The sequence below is a fragment of the Eptesicus fuscus genome, chromosome 9, assembly GCF_027574615.1.
Source record: "Eptesicus fuscus isolate TK198812 chromosome 9, DD_ASM_mEF_20220401, whole genome shotgun sequence".
NCBI lineage: Eukaryota > Metazoa > Chordata > Mammalia > Chiroptera > Vespertilionidae > Eptesicus > Eptesicus fuscus.
Window position 1 is genome coordinate 63,590,769 of NC_072481.1, and position 27,142 is coordinate 63,617,910.

Sequence of the window (27,142 nt, forward strand, 5' to 3'; positions counted from 1 at the left end):
GAAACTATACAGGAAGGAAATTAAAAACAAAAATTTCATAAGGCTACTCTAATTCATTTTAATTTAAAATAACTGGAAAACATTGCAAAGTCAAAACGGTTTCTCTTTCAATGTGCTTCACTGTCTTAGTTAAGCCATCACATCACAATTGAAAGTATAACACTTAAGTGAGGAAATGAAAGAGCAGTCTGATTTCTGGTGCCTTTTTAAAAATTCGAGATATAATTGATATGTAACATTATATTACTTCCAGGTGTAAAACATATTGATCTGATATATGTATATATAGTGAAATAATCATCACAGCAATTCTCGTTAACATCCTCACCACAAATGTTATCATTTTTTTTCTTATAATGAGAACTTTTAAGATCTACTCTCTTGGCAACTTTCAAATACATAATACAATACTATTTACTATGTCATAGTGCTGTACATTGCAATTCCATGACTTACTTTATTTTTTCATCTCTGTCACCATATACTTGGCCCCCTTTACCCTTTACTTCCCATAACTGGAAGTTTGTACTTTTTGACCACCTTTACCTATTTTTGTCCCCCTCCCACCACCTCTGGCAACCACCAATCTGTTCTCTGTATTTGTAAATTTTGTTTTGGTTTGGTTTTTTGATTCCACATATAAAAGAGAGCACACAGTATTTCTCTTTCTCTGTCTGACCTATTTCTCGACTTAGCATAATACCCTGAAGGTGCATCCATGTTGTCACAATGGTGTGATTTTCCTCTTTTTAAAGACTGAATAACATTTTAACGATTCAATAATATTTTATTATTGTCTATTGAGCTGTATGCCACTGCTTTATTAACTTAAGTTTATGTAACATTCTAAATCCTTTGTTGCCATTTCAATAATCTTTACAGGATCTTCAACCTCAAGGAGTAGATTCCACCTCAAGAAACCACTTTATTTGCTTATTCATAAGAAGCAACTCCTCACCCATTAAAGGTTTATCATGATATTCATAGCAATGAATTTTTTAACATAGCAGCTCAGTCGCATCTTCAGATCCACTTCTAATTCCAGTTATGGTGCTATTTCTACCACAACTGCAGTTATTTCCTCCACTGGTCTTAACCCCTCAAAAGTCACCTAAGAGGGTGGAAATCAACTCCTTCTGAATTCCTGATACTGTTGATTTTTGACCCCTTCCCATGAATGATGAATGTTCTTAATGACATCTAGAATGGTGAATCCTTGCAAGAAGGTTTTCAATTTACTTTGCCCAGATCCTTCAGAGAGATCACTATTTATAGCACCTACAACATTACAAAATGTATTTCTTATATAATAAACCTTGAGAGTTGAACTTACTCCTTGATCCATGGGCTGCAGGATGGGTGCTGTGTTAGCAGTTATGAAACATTAATCTTTTGGACATCAAGTCAGAGCCCTTGGGTGAGCAGGTTAATTGTCAACAAGGAGTAATATTTGGGGGAAAAGAAGTTTTTTTCTGAGCAGTGGGTCTCAACAGTGGGCTTAAAATATTCAGTAAACCATGCTGTCAACAGATGTGCTGTCTTTTGGGCTTTGTTGTTCATTTATAGAGCACAGGCAGGGTGGCTGTAGCATAATTCTTAAGGGCCCTAGGATTTTTGGAATGGTAAATGAGCACTGGCTTTAATGTAAAGTCAGTAGCTACATTAGTCCCTAACAAGAGAGTCAGCCTGTCCTTTGAAGCTTTGAAGCCAAGTATTGACTTCTCCTTTTCCGCTGGTATGTTTATGGCATCTTCTTCCAATATGAGGCTGTTTCATCTACATTGAAAATCTATTGTTTAATGTAGCCACCTTCATATTTATCTCAACTAGATCTTCTGGGTAAAGTGCTGTGGCTTCTACATCAGTACTGTTCCTTCACCTTGCACTTTTATGCTTTAGAGATGGCTTCTTTTCTTAATCTCATAATCAACCTCTGCTAACTTCAAACTTTTCTCCTGCAGCTTCCTCTCTCTCAGCCTTCAGAGAATTGAAAAGAGTTCGGCCTTGTTCTGGATTAGGCTTTTGGCTTACGGGAATGTTGTGGCTAGTTTGGTCTTCTACCCAGACCACGAAAGCGTTCTCCATCTCAGCAATAAGGCTGTTTCACTTTCTTATCATTCATGTGTGCACTAGAGTAGCACTTTTAGTTCCCTTCAAGAACTTTTCTTTGCTGAAACCGGTTTGGCTCAGTGGATAGAGTGTCAGCCTGCGGACTCAAGGGTCCCAGGTTCGATTCCGGTCAAGGGCATGTACCTTGGTTGTGGGCACATCCCCAGTAGGGAGTGTGCAGGAGGCAGCTGGTTGATGTTTCTCTCTCATCGATGTTTCTAACTCTCTATCTCTTTCCCTTCCTCTCTGTAAAAAAATCAATAAAATATATTAAAAAAAAAAAGAACTTTTCTTTTGCATTCACAACTTGGCTAACTGTTTGGTGCAAGAGGCCTAGCTTTTTTTTTTTTTTTTTTTAAATCTTTCTCACCTTTCAACATGCCTTCCTCAATAAGCTTAATCATTTCTAGCTTTTGACATAAAGTGAGAGTTTGCAACCTTTCCTTTTACTTGAACACTTAGAGGCCATTGTAGGGTTATTAATTTTCCTATTTCAATATTGTTGTGTCTCAAGGAATAGAGAGGCCTGAGGAGAGAGAAAGAGACTGGGGCATGGCCGGTGAGTGCAACAGTCAGAATACTCAACATTTATAATTTAAGTTTACCTTCTTACGTGGCTGTATTTCATGGTGCACAAAGACAGTTACAATAGTGATATCAAAGATCACAGACCAAAGAAACAAATATAATAATGAAAAAGTTTGAAATATTGTACAAATTAGCAAAATGTGACCCAGAGACACCCAAAGTGACCAAATCCTGTTAGAAAAATGGTACCAATAGACTTGCTCTGTGCTGAGTTGCTACAAAATTTCAATTTGTAAAAAATACTATGTCTGTGAAGCTCAGTAAGGCAAGGCACATAAAATGAGGTATGTCTGTATGGTATAAAATAAGGGGTACAATTTAACTCTTTTGTATGTGGCTGTCTCATTTTGCCAACACCATTTATTGAAGAGACTATCTTTCCCCACATTTTATATTCTTGGCTCCTTTGTCATAGATTAATGAACATATATAGTTAAGTTTATTTCTGGGCTTTCTATTCAGTTCCATTGATCTATGTGTTTGTTTTTATGCTGACACAATAGTGTTTGATTAGTATATCTTTGGGATATAGTTTCAAACCAGGAAGCATGATGTCTCTAGCTTTGTTCTTCTTTCTCAAGATTGCTCTGGCTATTTGGAGTCATTTTTGGTTCCACACAAATTTTAGAATTGTTTGTTCTATTTCTGTGAAAAATGCCATTGGGATTTTGATAGGGATTGTCTTAAATCTGTAGATTGCTTTGTGTAATATGGGCATTTTAATAATATTAATTCTTCTAAACAATAATAGAAAATCTTTTCATTTATAGTATCTTTAATTTCTTCTATCAATGTCATAGATTTTAGTGTACAGGTTTTTCACCTCCTGGCATTATGTCCTTTTAGATGCAATTATAAACAGAACTGGAGGCCTGGTGCATGAATTCCTGCATGGGTGGGGTCCCTCTGGGTGGCCTGCAGGGATCGGGCTGAAACCCGCAGTCCAACGCTGCCTGCAGCTCCTACCTGCAGCTCCCACTCATCCCAGCCCCACTGTGCAAGCCCTGGGCTTGTGCCCAATCAGTCCTGATTGGGAGATGCTCATGCTGCTGCAGCAGCACTCACCAGCCATGAGCCCTGTGTCTGGAGCCCTCCCAAGGGGAGTGGCCTGCAGGACCGGGCTGAAACCAGCTCTCTGACATCCCCCGAGGGGTCCTGGATTGCAAGAGGGCACAGACCAGGCTGAGGGACCCCACCAGTGCATGATCAGGCCAGGGAGGGACTGCGGGAGGCCTCCAGGGCATGTCTGGCCTATCTCGCTCAGTCCTGATCGGCCCGACCCCAGCAGCAAGCTACCCTACCAGTCAGAGCATCTGCCCCCGGTGGTCAGTGCACATCATAGTGAGCGGTTGAGCAACCTTAGCATATCATTAGCATATTACATTTTGATTGGTTGTTCTGCCATTTGGTCTATTTGCATATTATCCTTTTATTATATAGGACTGTTTTCTTAATTTTCCATTCTGATAGTTTGTTAATAGTGTTTGGAAACACAACTGATCTTTGTATACTGATTTTATATTCTGCATTTGATGCCTTCCTAACAGGAATAATCTAATCATCAATTTTTATCAAGAAGTAGAAACCTAAAGAAGCTTGAAAAATAATAAGTAAAAATGTGTCTTCTATTTTTGGACCCCTCACATCTGCTTACTGCACAGGGAAGAGTGACTCAGGATTCTCTTCAGTAAAAACAATGCTTTATTATTCTCTAATTACTAAAGGCTGGAGACTAATTCACACACATTTTTTAAACCAAAACCTGGGAACCAAAGGCACTAGCAGATTCCATTAGTTTCCTGGGACATTATAAAAGTCAAATATTATTATTCTGATTCTGGCAGTATAGTAGTCAGGAGTTTGGAAGCTAGAATGTCCTAATAAAGTAAGTGTACAATGCTCTATGGCATATGTTAAGCAGAGTGCTTAGCAACAGGAGTGAAGTCTCTGTTTTCTATTGAGATTTATAGTCCCTTTGGTAAAAGGAAATGGTTCAAATGGATAAACAATCCACAAAACAATCTAATGGTAAAGTAATAATAGCGTATCAGTAAAATGAAATCAACCTGAATCTGGCGACCTGGACGAGTCTCAAATGCATTATGCTGAGTAAAAGAACTCACATTATAAAGGATTACACATTATGTAATTTTACTTATATAAAAACTTTAGGAAAATGCAAATTAATCTATACTGACAAAAAGTAGATCAGTGGTCTGAAAAGGGGAGGGGCAGGAAAAACAGAAGGGAGAAGTTACAAAAGGTGAACAAGGACACTGTTGAATTTGACAGATACATTCACTACTTGGTCTTGGTGATGTTTTATACATACATGAAAATTTATAAAATTTCATAATTTAAATATATTCATCTTCTCTCTCTCTCTCTCTCTCTCTCTTTATATATATATAAAGGCCTAAACAACCATTCGACCATTCAACCAGTAGCTATCACGCGCACTGACCACCAGGGGGCAAACGTTCAACGCACAGGCATGGAAACATAGAACAGACTGATGAATCTCAGAGGAAAGGGGGAGGAAGAAGGGTGGGAAGAGATTGACCAAAGGTCTTATATGCATACTAGAGGCCCAGTGCACAGATTCATGCACCAGTGGGGTCCCTCAGGCTGGCCTGTGGGGATCAGGGCGAAACTGGCAGTCCAACATCCCCCGAGGGGTCCCAGATTGCGAGAGGGTGCAGGCCAGGCCAGGGGACCCCACTGGTACATGAATCCATGCACTGGACCTCTAGTTATTTTATAGTATAACTACCTCAGTATGTCAATTATACCTTAATAAAGCTGTGAAGAAAGGTAATTAGTATCAGGTATTTTAGATAATCATATGTTTTTGGTAGGCAACAGTTTGTAACAATTTAAATTCATTGAATTTTCCCCCAGAGTAAATGAGTAAAGTTCAGATTTTGGATTATTTATTTTGAGAAATTTAAACATTTCTAATATTTTATAAGACAGCTTTAAAATGCTTGATTATTATAGCTAAGAATGGCATTTAGGCCATTTAACTCCTAAAAATTTTCAAATTTTCATTGATTTTTTGATACCCATTTTGCTTTACATATGCAAGAACTCAATATGGTTTGGCTTAAATGTATCTTCTTTGTAGTTTTTTAAGTGTAAAAAAAGTAGAGATGAATATATCCTTTGTAAAAATAGTCATATTAAGAAAAGATAAAACTAACAAATCATTTAAGATAGGACAACATATAAATTATGAATTGCTAGAGGGAGAAGCTATATAAAGCCTCATCTGGTGCTGGGCATACAGCACATTCAATAAATATTTGATGGCCTGAATTGACGACCAAGTTAAAAGCAAATTGAATAATTTTATTTTCAATTACCCAGTTTCAGAAGTTACCCCTTGAGAAACCAAGCCAAAAAAATACCAAAACAACAAAACAACAACAACAACAAAAACCAACCCTAAGTCAACCAGCATAGCTTCTATATATAGGACTGAAATTTCACATATGGAAACAAGAAAGAATGCACCCAGAGGGAGAAAGGACCTATAAGAGGAGAATTCAGTATGAAACATAGATCCAAAAAAATAATCATAAAAGTCTGTTCTTTAGCATTTGTGGAAATACATACCATTTCAGTAATATAGTCAGTAGGAAAGTAATAAAAAAAAGATTAAAATTACTTTTTTTGAGTGAGAATAACCCATCCAAAAGTTAATGCCAAAAGAATGTGAAGAGTAAAAGTAATAAATTCACTTTCCCAGTAAACTATAGAAACTAAACTTTAGCACAAGGCAGCACACAACTGCAAATTAAGGAACTGTTCCATCTTCTGAGAAAACCAAAAATAGAAAACGAGCTTCTAAAAAAATAAAAACAAAATAAAGAATTCATCTAGGTATCTGGCTCTCTTTCATTTCTCTTTTGCTGTTTTAGATCTAAATAGCCATCATAAACAGATTTTTTCCATTATGATATTGTTGAAAATCTTTGCAAATGATTACTGCTATTCATATACTTTCCTCTTTTGTAATTCTATATATTTGAGCAAAAAATATAGTACAGCTGAATTCCATTTATATGTTGCATCCTAAAAACTCAGCAGAGAAAAATCCACAACAGCAAAGACAATACAATTCCTTATGATACAAGCATACACTCCTTGTGCTAAATAAGACTTTGTTTAAATAGCATTCACAGTATGTTTGAAGTCACTCTTAAAAGAACCTACAAGGCAATTGCAAAGCCCACTGTTATTTTACTGCAATTTTTATAATATTACATTAAATTTATAATTTTTAAATAAACTATTTTGACCATTATCTGATACGTAGGTTTGTATGACCTATAGTGACAAAAAGCAGATCAGGAGTAGACTGGGGAAGGGAGGAACATGAGGGCCAGAAAAGGAAGATTGCAAAGAAGCTTTGTGGCTTGACCGATGTGTTCACTATTTTTATTTTGGTGACTGTTTCATAAGTTACACATATATCAAAAATTATCAAATTGTATAAATGTATGTGGTTTGTTACATGTAAATTATACCTCAAAAAAACTATAAAACAAATAGGTCATTGGTATTGCGTGTTTTTGATAATCACTTGCTTTTTGGTAGACAACAGTTAGTAACCATTTGAAGATCCTTAGAGAACTTGTCCCCAGATAAAAATCAGTGAAGCTCAGATTTCAAATTGTTTTGGGGGTAATAGCATGACTATGATTTGAAGCTTACCTTTGGATAAGTATCATTTTAGGTATTCGGTGTCTATATATGTGTTTCATTTCAAATTCTAATGAGTGTCTTCATTAATCATATCAATCCACTCATTCAACATGGAGTTAGTGACAGGCATGGTTCTTGGCACTGAACATATGTGCTACAGAACAAAACCATTCCCTGGCTTCATAAAATGTATATTCTGGAGACTATCTCAGAATCTCCCCCTTTCAGTGTGTGTGTGTTTGTGCCAGGGAGTGGAAAGTTAGGTGATTTTACAAGCTGACTTATATTGTTTTGAGAAAGTGGTATGTATCAATTGTGTACTGTCGTTCTAAATGCACAGCTAGGGTCCTGGGCCACTCCATGTTGTTTCCCATACTTTCTTTTTCCAAATGGAATGAACCTTGTGGCTGTGTTGTTTTCTTTCTAAAATTATATACTGGTTAGTTGGGATGTATTCCTATATCTAGGACTCACTGAGAAAAATGCACCTTACTCCAAAAAGCTGGCCTTGAAGCTGTTAGCAATAATTGACTAATACATTGGGTTATCCTACTTTGCATAAGGAGAGTGCATTTTCAAGTGTGTGGGTGGCTATGCTATATTATCAGAGGCATTTTAAAAACTGAATAAATGGGAAGAAAGATCAATGTAGATACTGGGTGTCAAAGATGTGACCTAAGAGGGCATTTTAAAAAATATGCTCACCACCACTTTTTGACAATACAAGAATTATGATACTAGGCCTGACGACTGAGCTTCTGAATAATCTGCCTTGGAGATAGCTTGGAATCAAAGGTCTTACGCAATTTGACACAACCTAGTTTTACCGCCTTATATGTCACTCCATACTAACACAGGAATCTATATCAGCTATTATGTTTTACTCACTATTCTGTAAATCCAACATGCATATTACCTAGATGTTCAGGCTCTGCTCAAGTGATTTACCCTGCCTGAAAAGCCTTTCCCTTTTCCTGCCATTTATTTATCAACAAACTAATTCAAGACCCATCCTTTCCATCCAGTTTTCCCTAATTTTTCCACCTCATGTTACTTTCTCTACTAATACTGAAATCTGACTACTCAATTAACTCTCATATAATGCCTTTATCATTGTCTAACATTATATATATATATATATATATATATATACACACACATATACATTATATATATATACATATATGTGTGTGTGTGTGTGTGTGTATGTGTGTGTGTATATATATATATCTTATTTTCCCCAACTAGACTACAAATTTCCTTAATATATTGTTGTATATAACTTACATGTTTACTAGGTACAGTTTTGCACACAATAAAAACTCAAGAAATAAATGTTTATTGACTGGCTTAATCAGGTGTTTTCTTTCATAACCACTTCTTGAATAACAACTAAAAATACCAAGTTCCTCCACCAAACCCAAGCGGTAAAAGTTAACAAAAAATAATAGGTTTAAGTGAACGGAACCCATCAACTCATGTAGTTGGCCACAGGCTGGCTTATTCTGTTAAGTCAATTAAGGTGCTAAAATGGACATTTAGAAGCATGCTTTTGCTTGATGTGAGCAGACTCTTAAAATGAACTTTGGTGTTTTGTCTCTAATGAAGACCACCCTGGTGGAAAAGAGGACCCACTGCTTGGCTACTTTTGATATCTCTGTGATTACTGATTTCAGCTCATTTTTGTAGTAAACAACTGGCCCCATTTATGAAGAACATCATCCAAAAATCAATTATTTGATAATCTCTGTAGTAAAGGGAGGTTAACAGCTGAATCAACAAACATTCTAACTATCCTGCAACCACATTCAAATGAGGTTTGCTGTTAGCATTGGGAGAAAGCATGGGGTTAGTGCTCAAAACTGAAACTACTATGCTTAAAGAAATAGAAAAGATTACTGTATGGCATTTTCCATATATTCTTATTAAGAAAGAACCAGTGTGGAAATTTTTTAAAAATAAATCTTTATTGTTCAGATTATTACAGTTGTTCCTCTTTCTCCCCTCCCCCCATAGCTCCCCTCTACCTGGTTCCCACCCAACCCTCTGCCCTTAACCCCCACACTGTCCTCATCCATAGGTGTAGGATTTTTGTCCAGTCTCTTCCCTCACCCCCACACCCCCTTCCCTTGAGAATTGTCAGTCCACTCCCTTTCTATGCCCTGATTCTATTATATTCACCAATTTATTCTGTTTGTCAGATTTTTTATTCACTTGATTTTTAGATTCACTTGTTGATAGATATGTATTTGTTGTCACTTTGTTGTTCATAATTTTTATCTTTACCTTTTTCTTCTTCTTCTCTTTCTTAAAAAATACCCTTCAGCATTTCATATAATACTGGTTTGGTGGTGATGAACTCCTTTAGCTTTTTCTTATCTGTGAAGCTCTTTATCTGACCTTCAATTCTAAATGATAGCTTTGCTGGGTAGAGTAATCTTGGTTGTAGGTTCTTGCTATTCATCACTTTGAATATTTCTTGCCACTCCCTTCTGGCCTGCATAGTTTCTGTTGAGAAATCAGCTGACAATTGTATGGGTAGTCCCTTATAGGTAACTAACTGTTTTTCTCTTGCTGCTTTTAATATTCTCTCTGTCTTTTGCCCTTGGCATTTTAATTATGATGTGTCTTGGTGAGGTCCTCTTTGGATTCCTTTTGTTTGGGGTTCTCTGTGCTTCCTGGACTTGTAAGTCTATTTCTTTCACCAGGTGGGGGAAGTTTTCTGTCATTATTTCTTCAAATAGGTTTTCAATATCTTGCTCTCTCTCTTCTTCTGGCACCCCCATAATTCGGATGTTGGTATGCTTGAAGTTGTCCCAGAGGCTCCTTACACTGTCTTCATATTTTTGGATTCTTTTTCCTTTTCCAGTTGGGTGTTTTTTGCTTCTTCTTATTTCAAATCTTTGACTTGATTCTTGGGATCCTCTAGTCTGCTGTTGGATCTCTGTATATTATTCCTTATTTCAGTCAGTGTATGCTTAATTTATAGTTGGTCCTTTTTCATAACCTTGATGGTCTCACTAAATTTCTTGGAGGTTTCTAGAAGATTCTTGAGTAACCTTATAACCATGGTTTTGAACTCTATATCCAGTAGTTTGCTTTCCTCCATTTCTTTCATTTGTGACCTGATTCTTTGTCTCTGCATTTTGGCTGCTTCCCTGTGTTGATAGAGTGGCTTTGTGTGCTAGGTGTCCTATAGGGCCCAGTGACTCAGCCTCCCTAATTACCTGAGGTGGACACTCTTGGTGCACCCCTTTGTGAGCTGTGTGCACAGTCTTGTAGTTAAGCCTTGATTGCTATTGGTATTACTGGGAGGAATTGACTTCCAGGCCAGTTGGCTGTGAGGATCAGCTGTGTCTACAATGGGAGAACTTCTGTGCTGGAGACACCCTTATGGGGCAAGACTTGCTTCAGTGGGGCTTTGGTGCTCACTGAGTCTGCCCCCTGAGTGTGTCTCTTATGGATGTGAAGAGTTGTAATCTGGATGGTCTCACTCTGACCACTGGGTACACTGGCTCTTGGATCTCCAAGGAGGTGCAAAGTCAGCCACTGCCTGAGGCCACCCAGCAGGAGCTACAGAGAGATCTACAGATTCCTCTTCTTTGTTTGGGGTTTGGAGGTGCCCAGATGAGGCCCAGCTATGAAGCAATGCAAGCTGCTGTCCAGCTTTGGGCCTTCTTTTGGAGGCTCTGAGGCTCTCTGACCCAGCTGCAGTTTGTTAGGTTTTAGATTGCAAAAGGCCAGTCCAGTCACATGCAAAAGCCTCTGTGCATAGCTTGGGTGGGGTTATAAATTTGGTGGGGCAGGGACTCAGGGAATCACCAGGGTAGAGCAAACAGCAATGGTTGACCATCAGCCCTGCCCCAAAGAGGTTCCCGGGTCTCTGTGTCCCCCTGCGGTACCATGGAGGAACAATGATCACTGCAAGCACCTCTGAGAGAAAGCCGCCCTCATGTTCTGGCCTGATGCCAGATAGGCCAGTTTCTCCCCGTATGAGTCTGGGTCCCCAGAGTCTCGCCCGGAACTGGAGTTCAGAGCAGTCGGGAGCTTGTATCATCCTCCCGATTGAAAAAGACAACAGCGTACCCAGTTGCCAGCCCTTTTCCGTGTGCACCTCCGTACCTCTGCACTTCACTTCCACATCTCCGCACCTCCTCCCAGTCTCAGTGTGCTTTTCTCTTTCCTTCTAGGTGTATACATTCCACTCAGCCAGTCTTCCTGTGGTTCCGGAAGATATCTGTTTTGTCTTTTAGTTGTAGTTTTGATGTGGTTGTGCAAGCCAGCAAGCTCAGGTATTTATTTATGCCACCATCTTGGTTCTTCTCTGGAAAAATTTTTATGTATTTATATTTTATTGAATTTATTGGGGTGACATTGGTTCATAAAACCATACAGGTTTCAAGTGTACAACTCAATACAACATCATCTACACACTGCATTGTGTGCCCACCACCCCAAGCAAAGTCTCTTTCCATCTCCATTCTTCACCCTTTGCCCACCTCCATCTATCCCCCAACCCTTATCCTCTGGCTAACAACACACTGTTGTCTATGTCTATCTGTTATATATATTGTGTGTTTATTTCTTAATCTCTTCACCTTCTTTCATCTAGTCCCCCAACCTCCATCCTTTCTGACAGCTGTCAGTTTGTTTATGGGGTATATTTTTAAAGTGATCAGAGGGAAAGCCATAGCACTTAATTTCAAGAATGAAAATAAATGAAATGAAATTCTAACTCCAAATAAAAAGAACAACATAAACCAAAAGAAGCTCAATGAAATAATAAAGATAAAAGAAGATGCTATGTAGATAAAATTTTTAGAATTCTTTTGAGAAAAAAAGCAAAACAGACAAACTGAATCAAGCCCAATTAAGAAAAAGGGGAAAAGCACGAGTATTAAAAAACAATTTTTAATTTTTAAATGATACATGAGAAATAACCATTAAATTTTAAAAAAATCATAAGAGACTATTTTGTAGGTTTATCTGAAAGTAAATTTGACAGCCTCGATGAAACAGATCATTATCTAGGGAAATAACATTTAACCCCGTAGAAAGCTTAAACAGGCTAATTTCCTCAGAAGCTCTGAAGAAATTTATCAGGGAACTACCCCATTAAAAGGCTTCAATTTGAGATGGTTTCCCAGAGGAATTCCACCAAAGCCCCACAGATAAGATAGTCCAAATGTTTCATAAGTTATGCCAGAGCATTAAAACTGAAGGCTTCATAATTATTTTGATGAAACAAATGTAACATTGATACCTAAATCTGATAAATAAGTACAAAAAATAAAAGTATAGATCAATATCACTTATAAATATTGATGTAGAATAAAAATATTAGTAGAATTAGCATTAGATTAAGAAAATAATAGGCCATGATCAAGTAAAAATTTTAATGAAATAGAAAATAGTCATTATATAGAAATAATCAGTATATAGAATTTATGAAGAAATATTCACAATATAAAAATAATAGAAAATCCTTTACTATAATATACTATATAAATAGATATAAAAGAAAAAATATGATTACCTCCCTAGATGTTGAAAACATAACAAATATTTGACTATATATATATATATATATTTATATATATATATTTGACAAACTATAACAACCATCCCTTATTAGAAACACTAAGAAATAGGAATTGATGAATATTTTTAACATGATAAAATATATGCATGTTTTAATTTTAATTCCAGCATTTACTTTATGATGAAACACAGTATTTCCATTAAGATCAGGAGCAAGGCAAGAATGCACACTACTTCCAATTCTTCTACACTGTACTTGAGGTACTACAATGCCATTCGACATGAGAATTAAATGAGAGGTGTGAGAACTGAGAAAGAAGAACTAAAATGATCTCTATTTGAAAAATTACATGAGAGTATGTCTACAAAATTTTAGAAAATCAATGATAAAGCTAACTCAAAGATAAGAAACCATTAAGGTAGCAGGATGTAAAAATATTGTTCAGAAATCAATAATCTTCATATACAATACCAAAACCTATTAGAGAATAGAATGATAGAGAAAATCCCATACACAGCAGCAACAACAAAGATAAAATAGAAACAAGTTTAATAAGGAATGTACAGAAACCTATATGAGGAAAACTTTAAAACATTCCTGAAAAACACAAAAATACACTTAAATGAAAGACATACATTGTTCTTGGAGGGGATGATTCAATATGTCACTGCTCCCTAAATTAATCTACCTAATAAAAGAGTAACATGCTAATCGACCATACCTTCGTGACACCCACCAGCCAATCAGGAGTGAGTATGCAAATTAATCCAACAAAGATGGTGGGTTAATTTGCATATGCAGGCATCCCACAGGCGTTCCACACCACCCCAGCTGCTCTGGGCCTCTGGGCAGCATGGGAAGGCAGAAAGGCTGCTCCGGCCAGAGTGAAGGCGGTGCCAGCAGCCAGGGAAACGAAGGCCCATTCTTGCACGAATCTTCATTCGTGCATCGGGCCACTAGTTTATAAATATAAGTCAAACCTAATAAATATAATAGTAATATTTTTTGGTGAAGCTAGATAGACTTATAGTAAAGTTTATATTGAAAAACAAATATGCAAGTATAGCAAGTAAAACATTTAGTCTTATGTCCTCTCCCTCTCTCCCCTTTTACCTTAGCTCCTGTTACACATAAGTCAAAAACACAAGTCTGATCACTTCCTTCCTTTGCTTAAAAATGTTTCATCATTGCCTACAGGATAAAGTCTAAATTCAGCACAATATATAAGACCTTTTATCTGAGGAAATTCATATACTGTACAAGTAGAAACTTTCCTGGCTTGCTATAATATTAAACATATTGATTTAAATTCTTGGACCTGCAATTCTCTTAAAAGCCTAATGTTGGATAAAAAGTGTTGCCTAATAAATGATTGCCTACATATTTTATTCTTATGATCAAGAAGAAGTTACCATCTTTGGACTAGGCCCTGTTTCCCAAAACAACCTTGCATCAATTCTTGAGAAAGCATAGGTTATGTCTTCAGCCCCATGAGAAAATGTAATACAGGTGAGGAGGACAAATGGTCACAGACTTGCTAAGTCAGGACTCAGGACCTTGTATGAGAAGTGCAGAGGGCAAAGACAATGCCACAATGCTGTGAATGGTGACTGCAAGTCATAGAGTCTCAAAGGCAACAGAGAAAAAGGAACATATCAGGAGGACCGAGTATCAAGTAAAAACATGGCCCACGTATCCTTTAACCTGACTTTATAAAAAAAAGAAAGTGATTCAAAACCATTCTAAGAGCAAGGAGGTGACACCGTCCCTTCCTCGTGCGCATACCATCTATAACTGAAGTTACAACAGAACAACCCATGTTCAGAATAACAGCCTTCAAAGAAAATAAAAGGTAAATTAGGTCCTGTATCCTCAGTATGAGAAGTCAGGTAAAGACGATTCATTCCAGGAAGATTTGCATAAGAAATGATTTTTTAAATGCAGGCTCCTAAAAGATATGAACTTATATTAGTCTCTTAATTACTGTTTTAATGACCTACTAATAATTGTTTTAATTATTCGTAACAACTTCCTTCTTCCCAGAATGATGACATCCATATAGTGCTGTGTTTTACCTCCTGGCATCTCCCTATTAATAAAAGTAGGTACACAATGTAGTTTTTTAGATTTTTGAACTATCAATATACAATGTGTTTTAAATTTGACAATAAATAAGAAGAGACATTTGTTAAAGAAACCAGCCAACCCTGAAAGACAGCTGTGATAGATCTTACGGTTTACACAGAGAGTGAGAAAGCAAACACACAGAGTTCCTAGAAGCAATGCCCATGGCTGCGACACTGGGGGAACTTTATTGCTCTGAGTTATGTTTTCTGAAGCCAAAAATTCATTTTCTCCGTTTCACTGCTGAGTCCACGACTCGGAATTGGATGTGCGTGTTTCTACTAGTATGTGTATATAGGTTGTCCCAAAAAATGTATACACCCATTTTGAATAATTACACAGGCAGTGTTTATTAAAATACATTTCATTTTCAAAATTGAGCTCTCAGCTATTAAAGTGTGTATACATTTTGGGGGACACCCTGTATGAATATATATTTTGACATATTTCTGAACTAGAGTGAGCTTCAGGAGCTTTAGCTCCCTGGGGTTTATATCTCTTTGACTCATTAAGTGATTTTTAAAAACTCGAATGTTTCACCTCAGAAGCCTATGTTCTATGTTGTAGGCTTGTGGGGGGCAGGGGGGGGGCGGGAGGGGGAAAGCCGCTGTACATCAAGCCAAGCATTAAGCCAAAGTCAAAATTTCAAAGAATACACAGCAAATTTGATGTCTGTACCACAGACTTAATTGTACTTATTCTAAGCAATGGGATCCAAATTATATCTGCCCATAGCAAAACTGGAAGCATTTTGCATTAAAAATTCAGTGCAGTTTACTAGTATGTCCTGAAATTTGATTACAAGCCCCAAGTATGTGTTATTAACAGTTGTGCAGAACAAATAAACCAACTGTGATAGAATCAGGACTGTAATGTGGCTAATAATACCTTCTTTTATTTTTTTATTTTTAGGGGGTAACTGTCACATATCTCCTGACACAAAAGAAAACATTTAATCCAGACTATTTACAAAGATGTAAACTTTAAAAGGAACCTTTCTAAAACCTATTATGTAAAAACATGTTTTATCAATCAAATTTAATATCTACTATTTTTTCCCAAGTTTATCATCTTCCCACCAACATTTTACCTCTGGTCCTGGAAGGCCAGATGGTCCTTGGGGTCCTGGGTCACCTACTTTGCCCTGAAATGGGGTAGGGAGGAAATAAAAGTATAAGCATTAATTTAATGAATACAATTTAAAAGGGGAAAAGACACATGGTAAGCAGACAGCACTCAATATATTATGCCACACAAAGTTGTAATGACATTTCAGCAAACAACACTAATATACTGTCAAACAAAGTTGTAACCACTATTCAGAAAGACTTAATTTGTAACCATGACTGTAGAAAATGTATTTAAATAACATGTGTTTGGATGTGATGTACATTTATTCTTTAGTGTTAGGTATACAAACAATTTAATGATTTAAGGGCTCAAATAAAGAAAAAAAGTGTGTGTCTGTGCATGTTACCCAGAGATAAGACAATAAATCCTGACTCAACTGTGTAGGGAAACGTAGATGAAGAACTGCTTTCATAAATAACCACAGTCCTAGAACTGTCTCTGAAAACTTCTCTCTCCTTTGACACTGGAGGGTCCTGATTAAGTAATTCAGAATCACCTGGATTTAAATGCTTATTGCTGAATTTCTCCAAGTCTCTGTTTTCTCATCAATAAAACAGGAATAGTAATAATAACATTACTAACATTCTTACACAGTCACTGTGAGGTTTAAAAGAGGTAATATAGTAAAGTGCTAAGCACAGTACCTGGCACATAGAAAGCACTCATTAAATGTGAACCAATTTTATAACTATTATAACTCATCCTTTCCTGGATGAGGCACAGAATTTCTAGATTATTTTGATCCTTTAACTAAAAATTTGAGGATTTGGTATCACTAGCTCTGAAGCCATTTCCCGACATTCAGATATACAATGTGAGATCAGGGCTAGAGAGCAAGGTCAGAGGAAAGAGAAATGTGGATAAAGCCTGAAACCAGAGAGGGCTAGCAATGCTCTCAAGAGACAAAAGCACAGAATGGGAAAGGCCAGTAGACTGATATTCTTTTCCTTTCTTTTTTTTTTTTAAATATATTTTATTGATTTTTTTACAGAGAGGAAGGGAGAGGGATAGAGAGTTAGAAACATCGATGAGAGAGAAACATCGATCAGCTGCCTCCTGCACATCCCCTATTGGGGATGTGCCCGCAACCAAGGTACATGCCCTTGACCGGAATCGAACCTGGGATCCTTGAGTCGGTAGGCCGATGCTCTATCCACTGAGCCAAACCAGTTAGGGCAAGACTGGTACTCTTGTTTTCACAAGAAAAAACTATAGAATTCATTATTTTTGTCATATTAAATTTCTACGTGAGTTTAAATTGGACTTAAATAGGCCCCAGATTATATACAATTGCAATATACAATATGGGTTCATCCACGGCCCCAGAAGTAAAGCACAGTGTTCCATCGGTACTACATCCACTCATCTACGGCTGGAGTATCTGGATATGAAACAGTACACAATACAACTACTGCAATCGAATATGGATAAACATGATAAAATAGTGGGCAATAGTTCAGTTAAGTCCTTCTAAATAAACGAAATCACAATCCATCATCATCAGTACCTAGGAGTCTTAAATTCTTGAAATGACAATACCTTTCTTAGAGATGGAGCTGAGTTCTCACTGGGGCCCTCTAGTGGCCACATCCAAACAAGAAGCTAAATATATAAGCTTTGAGGGAAAAAATAGCATTCTACCCCAGGCTTTTGTTTTCAGAAAAGTTGACTGACAACCAGATATTTAAAAACATAAATAGTGAAATAATTTTATTTGTTATTCAAATACATTTTTCATTTTAAAAAACCTGAACTACAAGTTTCCTTGAATGTCGATTCTCATTTATAAAAACTGAATTTTCAAGTACCTTTTAGAGAATTCAGTAATGATTAAGTAAACCTCTATAAATGACAACTTCTAGTTAAAAAATAGAAAGGATATAAGATATACTATAATATAATTGTTTTCTCTGTTTCAAGGAAAGAAAACTACCCTCTGAGTGGTAGTTTTCTCTAGTTTTTAAGCATTTGCAGAGCAAAGGCGCTCCTATTCCAGGATGTAAAAAAACCGAACAAAACAGGACTTTTTTTAATCTTGAAAATATTCTTTCATGTTACAATTTAGATCCATTTGGAAACAATATCAGTGACAGCAAAATCTTAGATAACATAAAATCAAAAGCAAGAGATATAAAAGGCATTCTTTTTATAATAGTAAACACATGATTGAGGGTAGGCACTAACTTTATAGTTTGTTACTAATACGATAGCTGATTCTGCGAAAGCAATTTTTCATTAAACAGGTGCCTTTCCTTCCATAACTAGCAAAAGTTTCCAGGTCAAACCCCTATAATTTTTTGTATTAATAAGATACAAACAAGTGCTGAAGTGTGAGTCTAAAGACAAGGTTATTTTTACAAATATTAAATCATAAGTCTCTACCCTATCTTCAATCTGAAATATATTTTTTTCAAAGATTTGATAAAACAAAAGATGGTCAATTATCACCTACCAAAGTAATCCCTACTGACATTAAAAAAGTTTTTATTAGAATAGTACAGAAAGGTATAAGATGAGCAACTAAAGCCTTACCATCTCATGCCCTCTGTTATCACTGCCCTAAAAAAATCATGTTAGAGTTTCTAGTGACTTATTCCAGGAAAAAAAAAATTTAAGGGTTTTAAGACAATGTGTTAAAGGTGAAATAGGCTCTCTGCCTTTTCTTTATCTAGGCCTAGAGAAATATTAATAAGCACTATTGCTAATATTGGAAAATATCAAAGAGTCACAGAGTTGCACGGAACCTTAACTATGAGATAGTCTGACTCTCATTTTAGATGAGAAACTGGATACCACACTGGTTAAATGCCAAGGTCAGGAAGGTCAGTATCAGGTCTGGGACTAAAATCTAAGTCTGCTTCTCAGATCAGTGATTCCTCCATCCCCATACATATGTTATCAATATAAAATGAATCAAAGAGTAAGAAGACATTAAAAAGGCTTTTTATATATGCAAGTTACTTAACTCTCATTTTCCCAAGTACCTAATTGTAAAGCATAAGAAAACTATATTGGTATCACTGATTACTTAGTATTTGTCTTAGAAAATGTGCTATACCACTTACTTTTATTATCAAAAGTTAGAAAACCCTCACATTATACAAAATGAAAAATCATTTTGCCAGATTATGTGACTTACTTAGACTTACCCTTGAAAAATGGAAGCTACTTTTTTTTTTTTTTTTTTTTAAGCTTCATGACCTGTTCTCATGCCTCTTATTTATGTACTTTGGAGTTTTGAGATTGAACTCCAGGGCACAAGCTGGGTACATGGCTGACCGGGTTTACCCTGAGTCCAGGGTGATGAGCTAGTAAAAGTAAAGCTCACCACTAACATTTCATTTGATAAATAGATGCCAGATATTGTTCTTTGGATTAAATAATACCTGAGAGGTGTATATGAAATGCTGCCACTGACATAAGTCATAAAGAATGTGGTATATAAAGCTCGGTAACTTAATGCTGCTTCCTTTGTTGCAAAAATAATCGTGTGAGGGGAGAGTGGAGTTAGAGGGAACATGATGAATTACTCAGGAAAACAACACTCTTTTTTTAATGTATTACAATGTTATATTAGTAAGTTGTAATTTTATATCCACTTTTTTTTTCTATCTATAATCACCTTCACCTTCATAGAGTGGTAATCAATATTAAAATACTAAATCTCAAAATGTTAAATCCTAAAGCAGTATGACAGCGGCTAAGAGCATGGGCTCTGACTTAATTGATTAACTATGTTTTCCACCTAACTGTGAGAGCTTGAGCAAGTGATTTAACTCTCTGTGTCTCTGTTTACCTAGTCTATAAAACAGGAATAATAATAGTACCAACTTCACATAATTGTTGTAAGGATTAAATTAGAGGTACAGTTCTTAGAATAGTGCCTGGTACTTTGTAAACACCCAGAAAATGTTAACTATGATAATTTTTGTGATTTTAACATGCAGGGATTTTAACTCATGTTTTAATTATTTCATTTAAGTAATTGTAATTTTAGTTTTATCATTTGTTGGGTTTCATGTTAACTACAATGTAAGGTATCCTTTTTTCTCAACTAATTGATACAGAAGGGTGGGGAGGAAAAGACAAGGAATTAGAATATTTGGACTCAAAAGAGAGTATGACATGTTATCTTTTGTTCAGAATATTTCTTAATGAAACAGGTATTTGAAAAATTAAAATATTATTTAAGGTACTTTATACTTTCTGGCTTAAAAGTCCATTGTTTAATTTAATGATAAATCAATCAAAATCTTTAGGGCTCACAGAATTTTGGTTCTGGCCTAAGAGGGCTGGAGAGGGTGAGACCCAAAAGTCTACACATATGGACGGAAAGCTTGAGGGATTAGCTATATATGCTAAAACTGAAGAGAGACAATTCCAGCCTGGTAGGCTTACATACACTTCTTATATTCTACCAACACCACCAAGTTTCAAGACTCGTGCCATGGTGTGCATTTCCTTAATCAGAAAGAGCAAAGCAAAGGTCAAACCTACTGAAGGTCCCGGCTTCCCTCTCATGCCTGGTGGTCCTGGAAAACCAGTGGTGCCCTGAAAGAAGAGAATAGTAGGGGGGAGATAAAAGCTATTATATCCAAAAGGCAGATGTGCCTCTCCTGTCGTGTGCCGCAAAATGACGTTACAGTCAACAACAGATCACATATATTCACAGTGCTCCCATCCTATATAATAAAAGGCTAATATGCAAATTGACCGAACAGCGGAATGACCAATCACTATGATGCACACTGACCACCAGGGGGCATACACTCAACACAGGAGCTGCTCCCTGGTGGTTGTGCGCTCCCACAGGGAGAGTGCCGCTCAGCCAGAAGCCAGGCTCACTGCTGGCGAGTGCAGTGGTGGTGGCGGGAGCCTCTCCTGCCTCTGCGACAGCGCTATGGATGTCCAACTGCTGGCTTAGGCCCGCTCCCCTAAGCCAGCAGTCGGACATTCCCCAAGGGCTCCTGGACTGCGAGAGGGTGCAGGCTGGGCTGAGGGACCCCCCCCCCACCCCGAGTGCATGAAATTCGTGTACCGGGCCTCTAGTAAGATTATAATGAAGCTGAAAAATTCCTATCTCCTAATGATGTCATAGCCATCATAACATTGTAGCACAATGCATTACTCACATTTGTGGTGACGCTAGTGTAAACACACTTACTGTGCGCCATTCGTATAAAAGTATAACACATACATTTATGTACAATACATTATACTTGATAATGATAACAGATGACTATGTTACTGGTTTAAGTATTTACTATACTAAACATTTAACCATTATTTTAAAGTAAACTCTTTCTACTTACAAAAAATAGGTTTGCTATAAAACAGTATACATGTTACACCAGCAGCTGCATATATCTTGTTTACTGAATCTCTTGATTGCATTATTTCCTCTTCTGCTTGATTTAATCTCATGTTGTTTAATAAATTTAGTGTAGTCTAAGTGCACAGTGTTTATAAAGTGCCCAGTAGTTTACAGTAATGTCCTAAACCTTCACAGACACTCAGAACTCACTCACTGCCTCACCAGAGCAACTTCCAGTCCTGCAAGCTCCATCCATGGTAACTGCCCTAGGCAGGTGTGCTCCATTTTTTATACTGTATTTTTACTGTACCTTTTCTGTGTTAGGTATGTTTAGATACACAAATACTGACCTCTGTGTTACACCGGCCTAGAGTTTTCAGAGAGTAACACGCTGTACAGGTTTGGAGCCTAGGAGTGCTAGGCTATCCTACCTAGGTTTGAAATCACCTAACAGGCATTTCTCAGAATGTATCCCTGTCATTAAGCAGCACATGATTGTATTTATAAACTACCAAAAAGAATTCATGCAAGTATTCTAAAAGTGAGCAAACTATTGCAAACAAGACATGTAAAAACAGATTGATACCATATCCTAACAAAAAATACCTGGTTCAAATAATGAACACTCTTTTTAAAGAGCTTGTACTTTTTCACTGGCTTAAAACTAATGGGAAAAACCAGTTACCTTGTCTCCAGGATACCCTGGCTCTCCGGGCTCCCCTGCCACGCCTTGTTCCCCCTGGAGAGCACATTTCACAGAGACAATTAAGCTTTGCAAACATGGCAATATTATAAGGAAGAAAATATTAATTACAAAAAATAATTTCTCAATGTTCCTACTTCTGAGAAAAATTATATAATTGATAGTACAGATTAGAGCCCATATATTAAAATAAAATATTTTATAAGTTGTGTCGGCTCAAAAGAAAAAAAGGTATGTGATAAGAAATTATCTCTATGATAATGTAAATATTTAAATCACCTTATCACCTTTGATTCCAGGAACGCCCTTATTCCCTGAAAGACCCTAAAAAATGAAAGTGATATTTTGTGACATCATAGAGACATTAAAGGTAAATATCCATTAGGCAAATAGAACCATACCTTTGGGCCAGGAATTCCAGAAGGTCCAATTGGCCCCACTAGGCCAACACTGCCCTGAAAAGCAATAACAAAGAAAGGTATCATTAAATATCTACTTAGATTAGAAAGAGAATATGGTAAAATCAATTAATTGATTAACCAAGAACAGTTTATCTCACTAAGCACATGTGCACTCTTCTTCAACAACCTCTTGCTCTCTCCATATTTAAAAGTTATATCCATCTTCCAAACTTTAGTCAAGTCCATCCTATTTCCTGAAGCCTTCTCAGAGTGGTCTAATTCACAAGGATCCTTCTCTTCCTTGAGTTCCTATAATACTTAATGTCCATGACATTCAGCTTGAAATATTTTTTTCCAACTAGATAACATCTTTATTCTTCTGTGCTTAGCTCATTCATTTATCATTTAACATTTGTGAGCATAATATGAATAAGATATAGTCATCAATGTCAAGGTTCTTAGTTTAATGTTCCAATGCAAGATTCCTTAAAAACGTAACGACCACTATCATCTCTTGCAAGCAAGAGAGTTAGAAAAACTTCTTCAACATGGTATCTTAGAAGACAAAGGACAATAGCAACAATAAGGGTATTGGAAAACAAGAGTTGAAAAAATGATGAACATCTGTTGACAGTTTGGGGATCAGATATAATTTTTGTGTCACTGTGCCTTCATTTTTACCACCTCTCTGTGCCTGCTACCATATCATCATCCATCCTGAAAGATGAAGTTGGTTTAACCTCTCCTTTATGATTTCAAAATGTTAACAAACTTTTAAAGGTATATTTGTGTGACAATCCTGAAAATGTTTCCCCTTTTAGTTATAATCCAAATTTCTTAGGATGGCATCCTGGACCCTTACTGCTCTTCCTCACCTTCTCCCTCTCCACTCCCCCACCCCGGCCTCTCATTTGTCCCTGTTTGGTTTCCTCCTGTTGTGTTCTTTTCTCTCTGCCTTTTTCTATCTTTTAATTCCCCCCCCCCTGACTCCTTTTGCTTACTGCCCCATTGTCTTTGCTTTTTCTTCATTCTTTCTGTTTGCCTCTCATGGTGTTTTTCTCTTTTTGTTTCTTATTATGGTTCTTAGCTCTGCTTCTCCCATGAGTGCCTGTGGCCATTGCCTGTGAACCTGCGTTTCACGAGGCTTCTACCAGCCCTTTCGGTGTCATCTCCTTCCATTTGTCCCTGCTTCCCCTTTACCTCCCCCTCCTCCAAATCCCACATTCTAGCCACAATGGACTCTTTCCCATTCTCTGAAATGCTCTCTCTTATCACATGTTCCAAGCCTTTGAAGATATGGTTACTCCTACTGGAATGCCCTTCTTCTACACTACTGAGTACATTGCACTGCACTTTTTCTTTTGTCTTCCTAATCTGTGCACTCTGGGAGAAAAGAAGTGTGTTTTACTCACTTTTTTTTTTATCTCCAAGATCCAACATAATAGTTTTGAAATAAAGCATAGACTGAAAACTAGAGGAAGTAATCAACTTTAAAAATAAAATTAAAAACAGTAATTTCTAGAACTGTATCTCCCAACATAATAGAGCATTTCTAGTAGTCTACATTTACGTAATACAAATTTCAGCATAGAAAATATGACATCTTTACTTTTGGGTGAGTCCTAAAATCTATAAAATATAACTAAGATAAATTATTTCCAACATGCTTAATCCTGAAATGTATGGAAATGTGAGAGGTAAAGAGTAATACCTTCCAATTTAATAAACAGATATGCAATATTAATATACCATTGACAAATTCTGTCAATAGGAAAAAGTATTCTTATAACTACAGAGGCTAGTTTATTCAAAGTTCACAGATTTAAAACTTATGATAGTATTAAAAAGTCAATAAACATCTCTGTTTAGACTTGTGTAAGTATGGAAAGAAATATCTTATAAACAAATAATTCTTTGTTGTCCTATTGTTTTTTCTACAGACAATATAATATTTTTAACTTTTATTTCAATAAATTTATTCCTTTGAATAGTCTGGCATCTTCATATAAATGTATTATATGCATAATATCCTATTTAACTTTTTAATGACCCTAAAAAATCACAAAATAATAGTAAGTTTTGGAAGATATCAAAAACATAAACATTATAATGGACTTAGTAAAATAGAAAATTAAAAAGTAAAGTGGTATGAGTATAGAAATTTCTAAGAAACATAAAATATTCTGTGGCATGTCACAAGTTCTGTGGAAAATCCTACTCCTAAAAAACTATAGTCTTCTGAATGATATCCATGATAAGTTAAGAGCAGTTTTCAGTTCCACAAAGATAAACTAAGGTCCTGCAGCACTCCCTCCCTACCACCCTTCTTTTCCATGAAAAGATGAAGTAGACAGACTACTTAATTCCATGCATGGGAGCTTAGCTACGGGTGTCTGGGGTACAGCAACAGAAGTAGAAGAGTCTCCACACAGTGATAAATAAATAGGAAAATTTTTAGTCAAACTAAGTAAAAAAAATAGAGAGACCCACGGATAGGTTCTTTATATGCAAACAGCAGCCACTGGCCAATTAGAGTTCATATGAGTGAGCACATTGCAGGGAAGACTGCAAGTTCCACATTGGGTTTGTCCACCATACCCACCAACACTCACAGGAGATAATCACTGTCATTAACTAAGAAAGCAAATGACAATAACAACCAGCTACATGGAAAAAATAATTTAGAAAAATCAATATCATCGCTTGTCAGAAACTATACTTGCCGGGAGGGAACACCTGAGAGATAAAGCAGAGGCTGCTGTTCTGGGCAAGCAGATAAACTATTTACTATGAATACAAAAGTTCTGCATTTTTCCTTTCAAAATGTCACTTCCCTCCATTCTGCTCACACCCCTCCATACTTCCTAGGCTATAATCCTGTTACTCCACTTTTCACTCCCAACCATTCCATTCCTCCCCTCTCTGTGCATTTGAACAGCGTTCTTCCTTCCAAGAGCCCTTTTCTACTCGGCCCAAATCAGGCACAATCTTATATGGTTCTGAGCAAAAAAACAACACATATAGACACAGCTTAAATGGTTGCCTCCTTTATGAAGCCAACTCTGAATCTCTGAGATAACACAGACTGCTCCTTTCTCAGTGGCTTTATTTCAGTCTATAATAGCAGTAATCACATTGTATGATATTGCTCATTTTCATTTCTACGCCATTAGATTGTAATTGTTCCCAAAACCAGGAATATTAATTTGCTCATATTTTAGGCCTAGCATCTATTCAGCATTTTGTACGTAGTAGGTGCTCACTCATATTGTTTTGATTTTAAAATGTAATAAACATAAAAAAGATGGAGTAATACCTGCTCTATCTAGTTTATAAATATGTATGAGAAAGTACTTTGCAAAGTGCACAACACCATCTATAGCAATGTAGAAGAGATGAGGATTATAAAGGTGACTAGAGGCCCTATGCACAAAATTCGTGCAAGGAGCTTGGCCCTCACAGCCCCGCCTGCCTCGGCTGCCCTCACAGTCCTGGCTTCGTCCAGAAGGTTGTTCGGACGGTTGTTCTGCTGTTCAGTCTAATTAGCATATTAGCTCTCTATTATATAGGATTGTTAGTGTCATTAGCAATTTTAATTTCTGTAGAAGCTCTCCAATTTACCAAAGGGTGAGTGGAGAAAGAGAAAGAACAGAAAATCCAGTTATTTTTACTGAGCACTATTATGTGTCAAGCACTGTGCTCCATCCCGGACCTGAAAGATGAATGAGTTAACCATTAGGAAGAAAAGTAGAGGTAGAGGGTTTCAAGTAGACAAACTAGTGTAAAGGCCATCTAGTGGGCAGGCTGCATGACAATTGGGAATGAACAGCTTTGTTAGTGCACAGACTGTTCTCAAGATGCAGACAAGACGCAAAGTCTAGACATCTTCGGCCACGCTAAGAATTTTGGTCTTAATCTTAAGAGTAATAACGGCAGCTTTTGAGCTAACCAACATAATGTTAACAGGTTAAATGAAGGCATGACCAGTATTTGGAGTCCAACTCCCTTCCCCTGCTCCTTTTCTCTCCTATTGATAAGGCCACTGACTACCACCTACAGGTTTAACCTGATTCTAAGTTCTGAGAAAAGAAAAAGAAAAGGTCCTTTGGGCTCCACCTTTACATAGAACTTCTCATGAAGCCTAATAAAATCAGGTGTGACAGGTAGTATACATTTTAAGGCAATACAAGTTTTGAGAAGTTGGTGCAGCACCAGGGGTAAATTTTGGACTCTAGATGTAGATCACATGGCTTCAAATCCGGGCTCAACACTTATAAGCTAAGTGGTCTTAGGTTGTTCTAAGAATTAAATGATATAACACATTTTTCATGGGATTACACATAGAAAATACTAAATAAAGGTGAGCTGTTATTGCTATTTTTATTATTCAAACTATATTAGTATCATAGAAGAGAACAGTTTAAATGTCTTAGACTTTCTCAGGTTATTTGACTCTCAGTTCTATACTCTCACCATCCAAAATGGCAAGTTCAAACTTGTTATGTTGATTGTTACCATAG

General features: G+C 36.7%; 1 protein-coding gene across 1 annotated transcript in view; it reads right to left on the reverse strand.

The window, feature by feature from the left end:
- The window catches only part of COL24A1 (collagen type XXIV alpha 1 chain), a 318,617-nt gene that overhangs the window by 187,512 nt on the left and 103,963 nt on the right, over nucleotides 1-27,142 (reverse strand). The window contains exons 15-19 of the mRNA XM_054721397.1: nucleotides 22,623-22,676; nucleotides 22,501-22,545; nucleotides 22,204-22,257; nucleotides 20,702-20,755; nucleotides 16,164-16,217 (exon numbers count right to left, since the gene is read on the reverse strand). Coding sequence (XP_054577372.1) covers nucleotides 16,164-16,217; nucleotides 20,702-20,755; nucleotides 22,204-22,257; nucleotides 22,501-22,545; nucleotides 22,623-22,676 — 261 coding nt within the window. The remainder of the gene's footprint in view (nucleotides 1-16,163; nucleotides 16,218-20,701; nucleotides 20,756-22,203; nucleotides 22,258-22,500; nucleotides 22,546-22,622; nucleotides 22,677-27,142) is intronic.